The sequence below is a fragment of the Hippopotamus amphibius genome, chromosome 2 (assembly GCF_030028045.1).
Source record: "Hippopotamus amphibius kiboko isolate mHipAmp2 chromosome 2, mHipAmp2.hap2, whole genome shotgun sequence".
NCBI lineage: Eukaryota > Metazoa > Chordata > Mammalia > Artiodactyla > Hippopotamidae > Hippopotamus > Hippopotamus amphibius.
The window spans coordinates 146,822,580-146,835,324 of NC_080187.1; the positions used below are offsets into that span (position 1 = coordinate 146,822,580).

The window sequence follows — 12,745 nt, forward strand, 5'->3', positions numbered from 1 at the left end:
TTATTATACTTTAAAAAAAATGGTATTAAAAAATGTTATTATATTGTACCCATTCTTTTGTATCCTGTTTTATTTTCTTAATATATCATGCACATTTTTGTATATCATTAAATAGTCTTCAATCAAAAATTTTAATGGCTGCTTCTGGCATGCCATTGTGAATATAAGGTAACTTATTTAACCAGGGTCCCCTATTGGATGTTAGGATGGACACTTAGGATGTTTGCATTTTTTTAAATTATGAGGAAGAGTGTCCTCTGAACATCCTCTTATTACTTCCTTAGGATAAATTTAGGGAGTCTTTTAGATAACTAAGCATAGACTGTGGTAATGGGTCCCCAGGAGTAATCAAGCAAAGGGTATTTGACCGTCTGGCAGGGATGTAGTGGAAGGGATGCTTATTACATCATTGAAAGGGGTTGGTTGAACCTTGAAGGTTGCTTCCAACTATGAAATTCTGCCTGATCACCCTGGAGCATGGGCCTGGCTCACGCTGCCCAGCCCATCCTGGCCTCTGCTGCTGCCTTCTCCACACTGGAGCCCCGTCCTCCAGCTGCTGGCAGGGGCCTCAGGGCCTTGTGGGTGCCATGTCCAGCTGAAGGCACCATGGCAGGAGGCCCTGCGATGTCTCCCCAGCCTCCCTTCATGAGGACGAGCAGGGCATCATCCCACGGGCCATGGCTGAGGCCTTCAAGCTGATTGATGAGAATGACCTGCTTGATTGTCTGGTGCACGTCTCCTACCTGGAAGTGTACAAGGAGGAGTTCCGAGACCTGCTGGAGGTGGGCACCGCCAGCCGTGACATCCAACTTCGGGAAGATGATCGAGGGAATGTTGGTGAGGAACTCCTGGGTCCTCTACTGGCCGGGAGTGGGGTACCTGGCTTGGGGAGGCTTCACCTGCTTGGAGTGGCTTACCTGTCTGGTGGGGGGTACCTCCTAACTGGGAAACCCAAGCTCTGGAAAGTTTTGCTTTTGTTTACCCTCTCTACTGAGTTCAGTATACACTGGTGTACCCAGAGTGAGAGGCACTGAGGTGAGCATGGGGGAAGCTGGAGACCCCCCAAGCCCCAACCAGTGTGGGCAGAACCCCCTGGACATGGGGAAGGGACCCCTGGGTCAGGAAGAGCTGTAGGGGACCAGCCGTGCTCTGCCTGCTCTCCTGGCAGTCAGTCTCAGGCTGCCCCTGCTTTGGGCTCACAACCTTCTGTGCCGGCAGTGCTCTGTGGGGTGAAGGAGGTGGACGTGGAGGGCCTGGATGAGGTGCTGAGCCTCCTGGAGATGGGCAACGCAGCGCGGCACACGGGGGCCACACACCTCAACCGCCTCTCCAGCCGCTCACACACGGTCTTCACTGTGACCCTGGAGCAGCGAGGGCGCGCCCCCAGCCGCCTGCCCCGACCCGCTGCGGGCCAGCTGCTCATCTCCAAGTTCCACTTCGTGGACTTGGCAGGCTCGGAGAGGGTGCTCAAGACAGGCAGCACAGGCGAGCGTCTCAAGGAGAGCATTCAGATCAACAGCAGCCTCTTGGCACTGGGCAACGTCATCAGCGCCCTGGGTGACCCCCAGCGCCGCGGCAGCCACATCCCCTACCGGGACTCCAAGATCACCCGGTGAGCCGCCGCTGGCCCACGGAGAAGGGGCCCCGAGAGCCGTGCTAGTCTTTTCTAGCTCCTATCTGGCCTCTGAGGTTTGGGGGGAGGCGACTAGGAGATGGGCCCCCCTCAGACTTCGGGGGCGCGTCGCCCACGCGGTTTGAGGTGTCCAGCCTCCGGGGAACCGCGCCGAGGATGAGACCCGGTTTGGGGTCTGGACCTCCGGCCCTAGCACGTTGCGGCCCCTGACGCGTTTCCCCTGGCGCCCTCAGGATCCTCAAAGACTCGCTGGGCGGGAACGCCAAGACAGTGATGATCGCCTGCGTCAGCCCTTCCTCCTCGGACTTCGACGAGACGCTCAACACTCTTAACTACGCCAGCCGCGCCCAGAACATCCGCAACCGCGCCACTGTCAACTGGCGGCCCGAGGCCGAGCGGGCGCCAGAGGAGGCAGCCGTTGGTGCGCGGGGGCCGCCCAGGCACCGATCGGAGACTCGCATCATCCACCGCGGCCGGCGCGCCCCGGGCCCCGCCTCCGCCGCGGCCGCTGCCCGCCTGGGCGCCGAGTGCGCGCGCTACCGGGCCCGCACCGACGCCGCCTACAGCCTTCTGCGCGAGCTGCAGGCAGAGCCCGGGCTGCCTGGCGCCGCCGCCCGGAAGGTGCGCGACTGGCTGTGCGCCGTCGAGGGCGAGCGCAGCGCCCTGAGCTCCGCCTCTGGGCCCGACAGCGGCATCGAGAGCGCCTCCGCCGAGGAGCAGAACACGCAGGGGCCCGGCGGCCGAAAGGTGGCCAAGGGCCAGGTGTGGCCGGGGGTGGGGAGAGGAAGGGGAAGGAAGAAGGTCTTCATACAGCTCGCTATGTCCCTGCCCGTTGCTCATTAGCAGAGCGCATTTGGGATTCAGAGGCACTTATGCTGGTGACCTTGATGACTTTCCAATCCGCAGGGGCTCTATCTGTAAAACAGGGATAACGTTAGTATCTACTTTCTGGTGATACAAGGACTGAAGGTGTCACAAGGGCTGATGAAGGCTAAGCTGTTCTTAATGATAGCGGTGATGTTATCATTGTTAATAACATCATTGTTATTGAAAACGGAATAACATCATATTTCCTTATTAATGAAAATATTAATAATTACAAGAGTTGGCCCAATGGCTTGTGGAAGGGACTGCAGGCCAGGCGGGGCCTGGACCCCCCCCCCCCCCCCCGCCCCGCCCTGTTGCAGGCAGGGCTTGGTGCAGAGTAGCAACCAGGGCTAGGGGAACCTCTGGCAGGGCAGTGAGAGGGCTGAGGTGTCTCAGGGCCAGGCCGGCTTGTCCTGACGTCTGCCCCTGAAGCTTCTCTCCCTGCCCCATAGGAAGATGAGGGGGCGCTGCAGCTGCTGGCCTTGCAGAGCCAGGTGGCTCGACTGGAGGAGGAGAACCGAGACTTTCTGGCTGCGCTGGAGGATGCCATGGAGCAGTACAAACTGCAGGTGAGGCGCCCCCTTCCACGGTGGTGAATGGGTCGGGGCATTTCGGCCGGGAGGTGAAGCTGAGCTGAGCCTGTCAGGATGAGAGGAAGTTAGCCAGGGGAGGGTTCTGGCAGGATGGGTAGAGAGATGGGGTGCACAGTATGAGCAAAAGTGTGGAGGGGAGGAAGAGCTTGGTGCGAGTGGGTGTGCAGGGTGGTCCTGAGGGTGGATAGGAAGTGGGACTGCGGGGACAGCAGGGTTAGACTCCGGGGCTGGGCTGTTCCTTTTGTCCCAGGGTAACTGGGTCAGCATTGCTCCTGGCGCCCTCTGCTGGCAAGGAGTGGCATAGATATGAAGGGAGTGAGGATGTGGCAGGACGGGTGAGTTTGAACCCGAACTAATGCAGTGTGTGTGCAGGAGGGACACCAAGAGATGGTCATCCAATAAATATTTGTAAATTTGCTGTGGAAAAAAAAAGAGGTGGTCAGAGGTATTTGGCCCTCCTCCATTTTAGCACAGAGAGGGCAGGGTGGCCTCAGACGTTCAGTTTCCTGCACTTCTGCCTGTCAGCATCCCTGCACCCCACCTCTCCCACATCCATGTCCCCCATCAACACCTGGGCCATGTCTTGCAGAGCGACCGGCTTCGTGAGCAGCAGGAGGAGATGGAAGAGCTGCGGCTGCGGCTGGAGCTGGTGCGGCCTGGCTGGGGGGCCCCAGGGCTCTTGCAGGGCTTGGCTCCTGGGTCCTTTGTGCCCCGGCCTCATACAGCCCCCCTGGGGGGTGTCCACACCCATGTGTTGGGTGTGGTGCCCCCTGCCTGCATTCCTAGTGATGAAGTTGGCCATGAGAATTGGGGAAAGGTGAGGATGTGGCAAGGCTGGGTATCTGCTGGGCCTGTTGACCTGGGCAGGCTCGGGCAGGGGAAGGGTGATGCTAAGGAATGTGTCCCTCACCCCATGCTTTCATGGGACCAGCTATGAGATACCCCTTTCTGGTATTCGTAGAGGAATGGCCAAAATTTGGGTAGGGCCTCTCAGAAGGATCTGGTGCCATCGAGCATCCTTGGAGTAGCTGGAGATTGCTCGAGTGAGGAGGTTACAGAGGGGGTTCTGGCTTCCAGTATGGAATAGAAAGCTTGCATACCTCCAGGGATGGGGAGCTCATCACCTCTGAGGCCACCCCCCTCTGTCTTTTGATGCCTTTCTTTGCAAGTTCACTTTTCCATGAGCTCTAATCTTCTCCTTGAGCCTGGTCTCTTGTTTCTAGTTCTGTCACTTGGGGCCTTTCAGACAAAGGCTCCTCCTGCATCTGCCTGAAAGCTCTGGGTCATCTCAGCTCTAAAGAGAGAGGGAGGACATGGGTTTAGCAGAAGCCTGTTATGCACCCCCTACTCTGGTGAGGTGTTGTTGCTGAGATAAGACTCGGTGCAGGTGACCTATATACAAGATAGAAAGGGCTGATTGTCCCCCGAGGAGTCCCAGATTTGCTTTGGGAGCTGGAGCAGGATTGGAGGGAGGAAGGGAAGTGAGGGAGAGGAGGAAGGAGCGAGAGAAGAGGGAGGAAGCTCCTGCTCCGACTTGAGACTGGAAAGCCTTCCAGAAGTGTCATGTGAGCTAGATCTTGAAGGTGAGGTAGGGCTTTGGAGAGGTAGAGATGTGAGGACCATGCAAAGTGGGGCATAGGTAGGAGCAAAGACTTGGTGATGGGAGATGGCTGGTGGAGAATGCCCTGGAAGCTTCCTGTCCTGAAACCCTGGCATTCCCCTAGCAGGTGACAAATGGCAGGGAGGCTGGAGCCGAGTTGGTGGCAGAGGGAGACAGGCTGGGAAGTGGCTCTTCAGCTGCGTCAGAGGAAGAGGAGGAAGAGGAGGGGGAGGAGGAGGAGCTGCCCCGGAATCCACGCAGGTGAATGGGACCCGTGGCCCATCTGACAAGGAGGCGGATCCCACTGTGGTCTCAGGGTGCCCTCACCTACGTTGCCCTGGCCAGCCCTTGGCGGAAAGCAGGCAGGGGCTGTGAGCTCTGAATAAAGAGTTCTCGCTGGGGTGGGTGTGCTGAGGGATGGGCCCAGGACTCTGGTTCTCGGCCTCCAAGGTGGCCCTCAGTGCCCCCAGCTGCCATGCACCCTTTAAGTTCAGCTGCTGGCCTCAGAGTTCTGCCAGACTGACATCCTGGGGTTACAGTGACTCTGTGGGGATGGAAGGTCCGGTGGCCTCTCTTCCTCTCCTGGGCCCAGGAGGTGGCTGGGCTGGGGCAGGGGCTGGGGAGGGGTACAGACCCCCACTTCTGCCCTGCAGGAATGGGATCAGTAAGTGGAACCAGAGGATGGGGGCCCACCCAGGGAGTCCTCTCAGCAGGAAGGGCCCAGAGCTTCACCTGGAGGAGCTGGGTGCAGCCATCCCGGGGCCCAGAGGTGAGCTGAGAGGGTCCTGACCCCTCTTCCCCTTCATGGTCCTGGACTGGCCACCCAGGACAGTCCACACACCATCCCTGGGTGCCTCTGGCCAGCACGCCCCTCCCCTCCCCTCCTCTGCCTCCTCCACTGTCAGTTGGGGTGGCGGCCCTGACAGTCAGCCTGTTACAGTGGTTGGTGGGAGCAAGGTCCCAGCTCAGCCCTGCCAGGCCCCCGCTGCCATGGCCTCTGAGTGGCAGCTGGCCCGAGCCCAGCAGAAGATCCGTGAGTTGGCCATCAACATCCGCATGAAGGAAGAGCTCATCGGCGAGTTGGTCCGCACAGGTGAGGGGGTGGGCTTGCAGGCAGGCCTTCTACCTGAGGGTGGTTAGGAGCAGGGTCCGGATGGCATAGGTGTAAACCAGCTCAGCTTCTTCCAGACGTGTGATCTTGAGCAGGTAGGATAACCCCTTTGTGCTTTAGTTTTCTCATCTCTAAAATGGAGATAGCAACTGTACCTGCTTTATAGGTTGTTGGAATGAGTTAACTCAGGTAAAGTGCTTAGACTAGCTTTCAGGAAACGTTAGTTCTTATTATTGGGTTGGCCAAAAACTTCGTTCGGATTTTTTGTCACATGTTATGGAAAAACCGGAACGAACTTCTCGGTCAACCCAATATTATTAATCAATTGCCTGCTGTGTATCAGGCACCACGCTGGGCACAGAATATCCCAGTCCTGGGGAGCAGACAGCATCCCCACATCATGCTACATCTGCTACTGGTGATGCAGGTGAACGAGCAGGGGATGATTTTAGGTGGTGACTAGTTAAGCTTTTTAATTTTAATAGTTATGAATTTATTACAGAATGCACTGGGAACAATTTCAAACAAATATATGACAGTCCCTACATATCCATCACCAGATTTAGCATTTACAAGTTTGCCCACATTCATTTCCTCTCTCCCTTTTTTCTTTGCTGAAATATTTTGAAGCAAATGCAGGACATCATGTTGTTTCATCCCTACACCTTTCAGTGTGCCTCTCTTTGGACATTTTAACTGAAATGCCATTAGCATACCTAACAAAACTAATGCTCTCTCAGTGCCTAGAGCAGACGCAGTTCTTCAGCAGCGTCTGTGTGCAGCTCCGGGATGGTCTACACGTTATATTTGCTCATGAGGTCTCTGAAGTCTCCCTTCTCTCACCATTTCACAGTCATCCTATAGGATGTTTCAAAGCCCAAATGTTCTCGGTTTGTCTGTTACCTTCCTTCTGGTGTCATTTAGCTTGTCCCTCTGTTCTCTATATTTCTTACAAATGGAAGTTAGTTCTAGAGGCTTAGTTGTATGCAGGCTCAAGTTATATATTTATTTTAGCACGTATTAGGTAAAAGTAAAACTAGTTAACCCATATTTCCCCTGGGTCACTGCTATGGATAAGGTTATTTTGAAAAATGAGTCAATTTAAAGAAAAATATTGGACTTCCTAGGTGGCGCAGTGGTTAAGAATCTGCCTGCCAATGCAGGGGACATGGGTTCAATCCCTGTTCCAGGAAGACCCCACGTGCCGCAGAGCAACTAAGCTCGTGTGCCACAACTATTGAGCCTGTGCTCTAGAGCCTGTGAGCCACAACTATTGAGCCTGTGTGCCACAACTACTAAAGCCCACGCACCTAGAGCCCATGCTCTGCAACAAGAGAAGCCACTGCAATGAGGAGCCCACACACCACAATAAAGAGTAGCCCCTGCTTGCCACAACTATAGAAAGCCCAATGTGCAGCAACAAAGACCCAATACAGCCAATAAAAATAAATTAAATAAATAAATAAATAATAAAGAAAAATATTAAGTAAATTGGTGCTAGGAGTATGGCACTAGGGGTACAAAATCATGGCAAAATCCATGTAGGTATCCAGCACTGACAGAGGTCTGGAAAAGTTCCCATGGGAATGAACTACGATGCTCTTCAGGGAGAGGGGCTGCCCGTGCTGACACAACCCCCCTTCTCTTCCAGGGAAGGCAGCCCAGGCCCTGAACCGCCAGCACAGCGAGCGCATCCGGGAGCTGGAGCAGGAGGCAGAGCGGGTGCGGGCCGAGCTGAGTGAAGGCCAGAAGCAGCTGCGGGAGCTCGAGGGCAAGGAGCCCCAGGACGCCTGTGAGCGTTCGCAGCTGCAGGAGTTCCGCAAGAGGGTTGCTGCCGCTCAGAGCCAAGTGCAGGTCAGTGCCAGAACCCAGGGGTGGTGGTTGCGGCCTCCCAGGCTGGGGTCCTCGGATCAATACATGTGAGCCCCGGAGCTCAAGCTCGCTGAGGAACCCATGGGTGCTCAGGCCCTTGTGCCCCAGCTGGTGGTGCTAACGCCCTCCTAGCCTCCCAGGGTGAGGCTGGTATTAGAAGCTGGTGGTGCTGGGAGTCAGCTCAGCTTTAAACACAGCAGAGGCAGGGTGGTGGGGCCTGCCTGAAGACCATCTAGGAGACCAGTGAGAGTGAGAATGGACATCGGGAGAAACCAGTCCTCCCTCCTGCAACCCTCCTCTCCCTCCCTCCATCTGTCTACCCTTCCAGCTCTCCATTCACCCGCCTCTCCATCCCATCATCCCTCTCTGTCGACCCATCAGTCCCTGTGTCTAATCCATCCATCTGATTATCCTTTTATCAGCTGATGTGCTTGTCTATTTATGCGTCTGTTCATTTGTCTTTCTATTCCCCTTTACCCGTCCTTGCATTACCTGTCCATCCTGTTTTTTACCTTTATGTGATCCCATCATCTGTCTGTCCACCCACCCTTCCATCCATTCCTCTTTGCAGCTGTCCATCCATCATTCATTCCTCTTTTCTCAGTTCAGGTATCCAAGAAACAGTACAACTGAGTGATTAAGAGCACAGGTTCTGGAGCCTTGACTGCTTGGGTTTGAATCCCAGCTCTGCTGTTTACTAGTTGTATATCCTTGGTCAAGTTTCATAACCACTCTGCACTTCAGTTTCCTAATCTGTTAAGTAGGAAACCTTTAAAACCTTTTCATAGGATTGTTAGGATCAGTTAGTATACTGAGAGCACATGGTGTGGTGCCTGGTACATGGTAAAAATGTCATAGTATTTTGACATTTTTATAATTTTGATATTTTTATCAGTCCATCATCCACCTACCTGTTTTCCCTTCTGTGTGTCCCTCTATGCATCGTCCTTCTGTCCTGCCCACCCTTGTTGAGTGCCAGCCACCATGCCAGGCTCTTGGCAGCCGCCACTTGTGGCCCAGCGGAGGCTGTGTTGGTCCCAGGTGCTGAAGGAGAAGAAGCAGGCGACGGAGCGGCTGGCGTCGCTGTCGGCCCAGAGCGAGAAGCGGCTGCAGGAGCTGGAGAGGAACGTGCAGCTCATGCGGCAGCAGCAGGGGCAGCTGCAGAGGCGGCTTCGCGAGGAGACAGAGCAGAAGCGGCGCCTGGAGACAGAGATGAACAAGCGGCAGCACCGTGTCAAGGTCAGGCGCTTGGGTGGTGGGGTGCCTGTGTCCCAGCCAGAAGGACGAGCTGGGCGCACAGCCAGGGGAGCACTTAGAGCCACGTGACTTATAGAGCAGGTCCCTTGGCCTCCCTGAGTTTGTTTTTTTCACTTGAAAGTGAGGAGAGTTATAGAAAACTCAAGGCTAGGGTGAGAATTCAGTGGGATGAATTCTATAAGGGGACTGGCACCTTGTAAGTGTTTGCTTCTGTTAGCGAGACTTGGGGCTGGCGAGGCTGGGGGAAGCTGTGCAGGGCTGTCTTGAGAGCGGGGCAGGCACTCCTGCAGGCTTTGGGGGAATCACAGGCTCTGGGAGGGTGCGGGAGCCCCTTACGGCCCTGCCCACTGAGCCTCTCACCCTGTGCATCCTCAGGAGCTGGAGCTGAAGCACGAGCAGCAGCAAAAGATCCTGAAGATCAAGACGGAAGAGATCGCGGCGTTTCAGAGGAAGCGGCGCAGCGGCAGCAATGGCTCTGTGGTCAGCCTGGAGCAGCAGCAGGTGGGGCCTGGGCTGCGTCTGCATCCGCAGGGCACCCACAGGCTGGTTGGGCAGCCTGGCCCGTTGCTAGGGTCCCCTGGGGGGTCAGCCGGTGGGTACAACATTCTCCCTATCTGACCTGCGTGGCTGCCCACACCACCCACACAGCCTGAGGTAAGAGCTGAGTTCCCTCCCTGCCTCCCCCATTGTCCCTCAGAAGATTGAGGAGCAGAAGAAGTGGCTGGACCAGGAGATGGAGAAGGTCCTACAGCAGCGACGGGCACTGGAGGAGCTGGGGGAGGAGCTCCGCAAGCGGGAGGCCATCCTGGCCAAGAAGGAGGCCCTGATGCAGGAGAAGACGGGGCTGGAGAGCAAGCGCCTGCGGTCCAGCCAGGTGAGGCCCTACCCAGTGAGGCCCTGCCATGGGAGGTTCTGCCAGGTGAGGTCCAGCAAGGAGTGAGCCTGCCAGCTGAGTTTCCGCCAGGTGAGCTCTAGACAGGTGAGGTTCTTCCAGGCAATGTCCCTGCCAGGTAAGTTCCAGCCAGGTCAAACTCTGTCCTACTGGGCTATATCCTGTGGATCTCTCAAGAATTCTAGGGCTTTAGGGTGTGTGAGAGGCAGGTTCTGATGTGTGGGTAGAAGAACCTCTTCCAGTATCTGTCCCATAATTCATTTTACCTCATTAACCACCTGCTCTGGGACTGCACAGGCAGAACAAGGAACCACGGGTATGGAGAGGTGGTATGGCCAGAGGGAAAGCGCCTTCACTGGCATTGGAGGCAGATGAACCTGGCCTCACCCAGCTCCACTTGGCTTCATTGCTCCATCTTGAGTAGGAAGTTTCTGAGCCACAGTTTCCTCCTCTCAAATGGAGCCACAGTGTTGCCATGAGAATTAGAGAAGGGGTACATCACACACAAAGCCTAGAGCCTGTTCCAGGAGTGGGTGCTCAGGCTAGATTCCCACAGTGTTCCAGACCCACATCTGCTGTCATGGAGTCCAAGAGAGTTCAGCTGGATTATTTAGAACTTCCCTTGGCCGTTAGAGCCCTCGCTTCCTCCCACATCAGGTTCCTGGAAAGGCCTTTGGGATTTGGCCATTAATTCCCGTAATTCCCATCACAAACTGGAGTCATACCATCTCAGTGACAGGCCACCACCACCCTGCTCTGCCTTTGCCCATGTCGTCCCCTCCTTGTCAGGACTGCCCTTTCCTCGGCTTGTCTGTCTCCTCCTTCCAGGCCATCTCTGGGGGCCCCTCTTCAGAGGCTCAGGTCCCATAGGCCCCCACTCCCCGGCCTGTGTGGAGCCGAGAGTCAGGCCCCCCCACTGAGCAGCACTCCTCTTTAGCATCCCCTGGAGGGGCTGGGCCATTCCCGTCACCCCCGGGAGGATGGGGTCTGCTCCTTCCCCAATCGCTGGCGGTGCCACCCGCAGGCCCTCAGTGAGGACATTGTGCGCGTGTCCAGCCGGCTGGAGCACCTGGAGAAGGAGCTCTCTGAGAAGAGTGGGCAGCTGCGGCAGGGAAGCGCCCAGAGCCAGCAGCAGATCCGCGGGGAGATCGACGCCCTGCGCCAGGAGAAGGACACGCTGCTGAAGCAGCGGCTGGAGATCGACAGCAAGCTGAGGCAAGGCAGCCTGCTGTCGGCCGAGGTGCGCCCCTTAGGCTGGCCCCGGCCCCCGTTCTCTGCTGGGTACAGGCCTTGCTGCTTTTGGACATGCGTTCCTCCCGGGTATTAGCGCACAAAGAGCATGCAGGACTGGCCCTCCCGCCCCTACTCCAGCCCCTGTGTCTGGGACACACGGCTGGGCCTGGCTGCGCTCGGTCCCACCCAGCTGGACTCTGGATGCGTTCGGCATCCTGCACTGTGTTGACCTCATGTATATATCACGTACTCACACCTCTCAACGCCCTACAGGGGATGAGAGCCGGGACCACGTCAGCACGCCTTATAGCCACCTAGCTTTGCCCTCCTGACAGCAGAGAAAGCCTGTGTTGAGAGAAACAGACCCCTTGGGGCTACCCTGGTGGTCTAGCGGTTAGCACTCCATGCTTCCACTGCAGGGGGCATGGGTTCGATCCCTGGTCGGGAAACTAAGATCCCACATTACGTGAGGTGCAGCCAAAAAATAAAAATTAAAAAAAAGAGAAATGGACCCCAGCAGACCCGGGCTGCCCCTGCGGTCCTGCCACACCTTCCCTTCAGGGCAGGGTTTCCCGAGTGCAGGTCACTCCAGAGGCCACATGCTTCAGAGAGCAGCCTTTTAGCAGAGCCCCAGCCTCCCCCACCCCCAGGGCTGAGGCTGAGATGGAAGCGTCCCTGTTCCTGCCATAATGGGCAGGGGCCCTTCTCTCGATGTGCTGACTGTGCGCTAGGATGAGGGGACATGTAAGGGCTGGGTCATGGCTGCGTGTGACTATCAAAAGCCTGCCTAAGACGTCGTTCAGGGAGGGGGCGTTCCACAGAGCAGGAAGCCAGTACTCCCTCTCCACACGTCCCTGTGTCCCCGCAGGAGGAGCGGACACTGTTCCAGCTGGACGAGGCCATCGAGGCCCTGGACGCTGCCATTGAGTACAAGAATGAGGCCATCACGTGCCGCCAGCGGGTGCTGCGGGCCTCGGCCTCCTTGCTGTCCCAGTGCGAGATGAACCTCATGGCCAAGCTCAGCTACCTCTCGTCCTCGGAGACGAGAGCCCTACTCTGCAAGTACTTCGACAAGGTGGTCACTGGCCCATGAACCCCTGCCTCCTCCTGCTGGAACTCGGGTGGGGGAGGTTGATGGCGTTGGTGGCTAGTTGGCCAAATAACTGCCCCTGGTTGGGGATTCCCTGGGTGAAGGGAGCCAGCGCTGGGGGCTGAGCCTTCCTGGGCCTTGGGACAGGTGGTGACGCTCCGAGAGGAGCAGCACCAGCAGCAGATTGCCTTCTCGGAGCTGGAGCTGCAGCTGGAGGAGCAGCAGAGGCTGGTCTACTGGCTGGAGGTGGCCCTAGAGCGGCAGCGCCTGGAGATGGACCGCCAGCTGACCCTGCAGCAAAAGGAACACGAGCAGAACATCCAGCTCCTCCTCCAGCAGAGTCGAGGTGAGGCCCGGGCCTGCCCTGAAGACTGGTGGCTGCCGCCTGCCCTTCACCACCTCTTTCTGCCTTTTCCCTTCAGACCACCTTGGGGAAGGGTTAGCAGACAGCAAGAGACAATATGAGACCAGAATTCAAGCTCTGGAGAAGGAGCTGGGCCGCCACATGTGGATAAACCAGGAACTGAAACAGAAGCTCAGTAGTTTGAATGCTGCCGGCCAGAGCAGGGGTAATTGTTACATGCTATCTCCAGGCTG

The 12,745-nt window shown here is 56.7% G+C and overlaps 1 protein-coding gene across 7 annotated transcripts in view; it reads left to right on the plus strand.

Annotated features, from left to right (window-relative positions):
- The window catches only part of KIF7 (kinesin family member 7), a 40,718-nt gene that overhangs the window by 2,864 nt on the left and 25,109 nt on the right, over positions 1–12,745 (plus strand). For 3 of the 7 annotated variants that reach the window (XM_057720084.1, XM_057720085.1, XM_057720081.1), the window contains exons 3-18: positions 637–837; positions 1,219–1,612; positions 1,867–2,395; positions 2,953–3,069; positions 3,683–3,910; positions 4,818–4,954; positions 5,347–5,462; positions 5,634–5,786; positions 7,456–7,658; positions 8,718–8,915; positions 9,309–9,434; positions 9,631–9,807; positions 10,850–11,065; positions 11,927–12,133; positions 12,296–12,494; positions 12,571–12,717. In XM_057720084.1, the coding sequence (XP_057576067.1) occupies positions 637–837; positions 1,219–1,612; positions 1,867–2,395; positions 2,953–3,069; positions 3,683–3,910; positions 4,818–4,954; positions 5,347–5,462; positions 5,634–5,786; positions 7,456–7,658; positions 8,718–8,915; positions 9,309–9,434; positions 9,631–9,807; positions 10,850–11,065; positions 11,927–12,133; positions 12,296–12,494; positions 12,571–12,717 (3,348 nt within the window). Of the gene's footprint in view, positions 1–636; positions 838–1,218; positions 1,613–1,866; positions 2,396–2,952; positions 3,070–3,682; positions 3,911–4,817; positions 4,955–5,346; positions 5,463–5,633; positions 5,787–7,455; positions 7,659–8,717; positions 8,916–9,308; positions 9,435–9,630; positions 9,808–10,849; positions 11,066–11,926; positions 12,134–12,295; positions 12,495–12,570; positions 12,718–12,745 lie in introns of those variants that run through there. The other 4 variants (XM_057720086.1, XM_057720082.1, XM_057720083.1 and 1 more) reach the window with 4 other exon arrangements.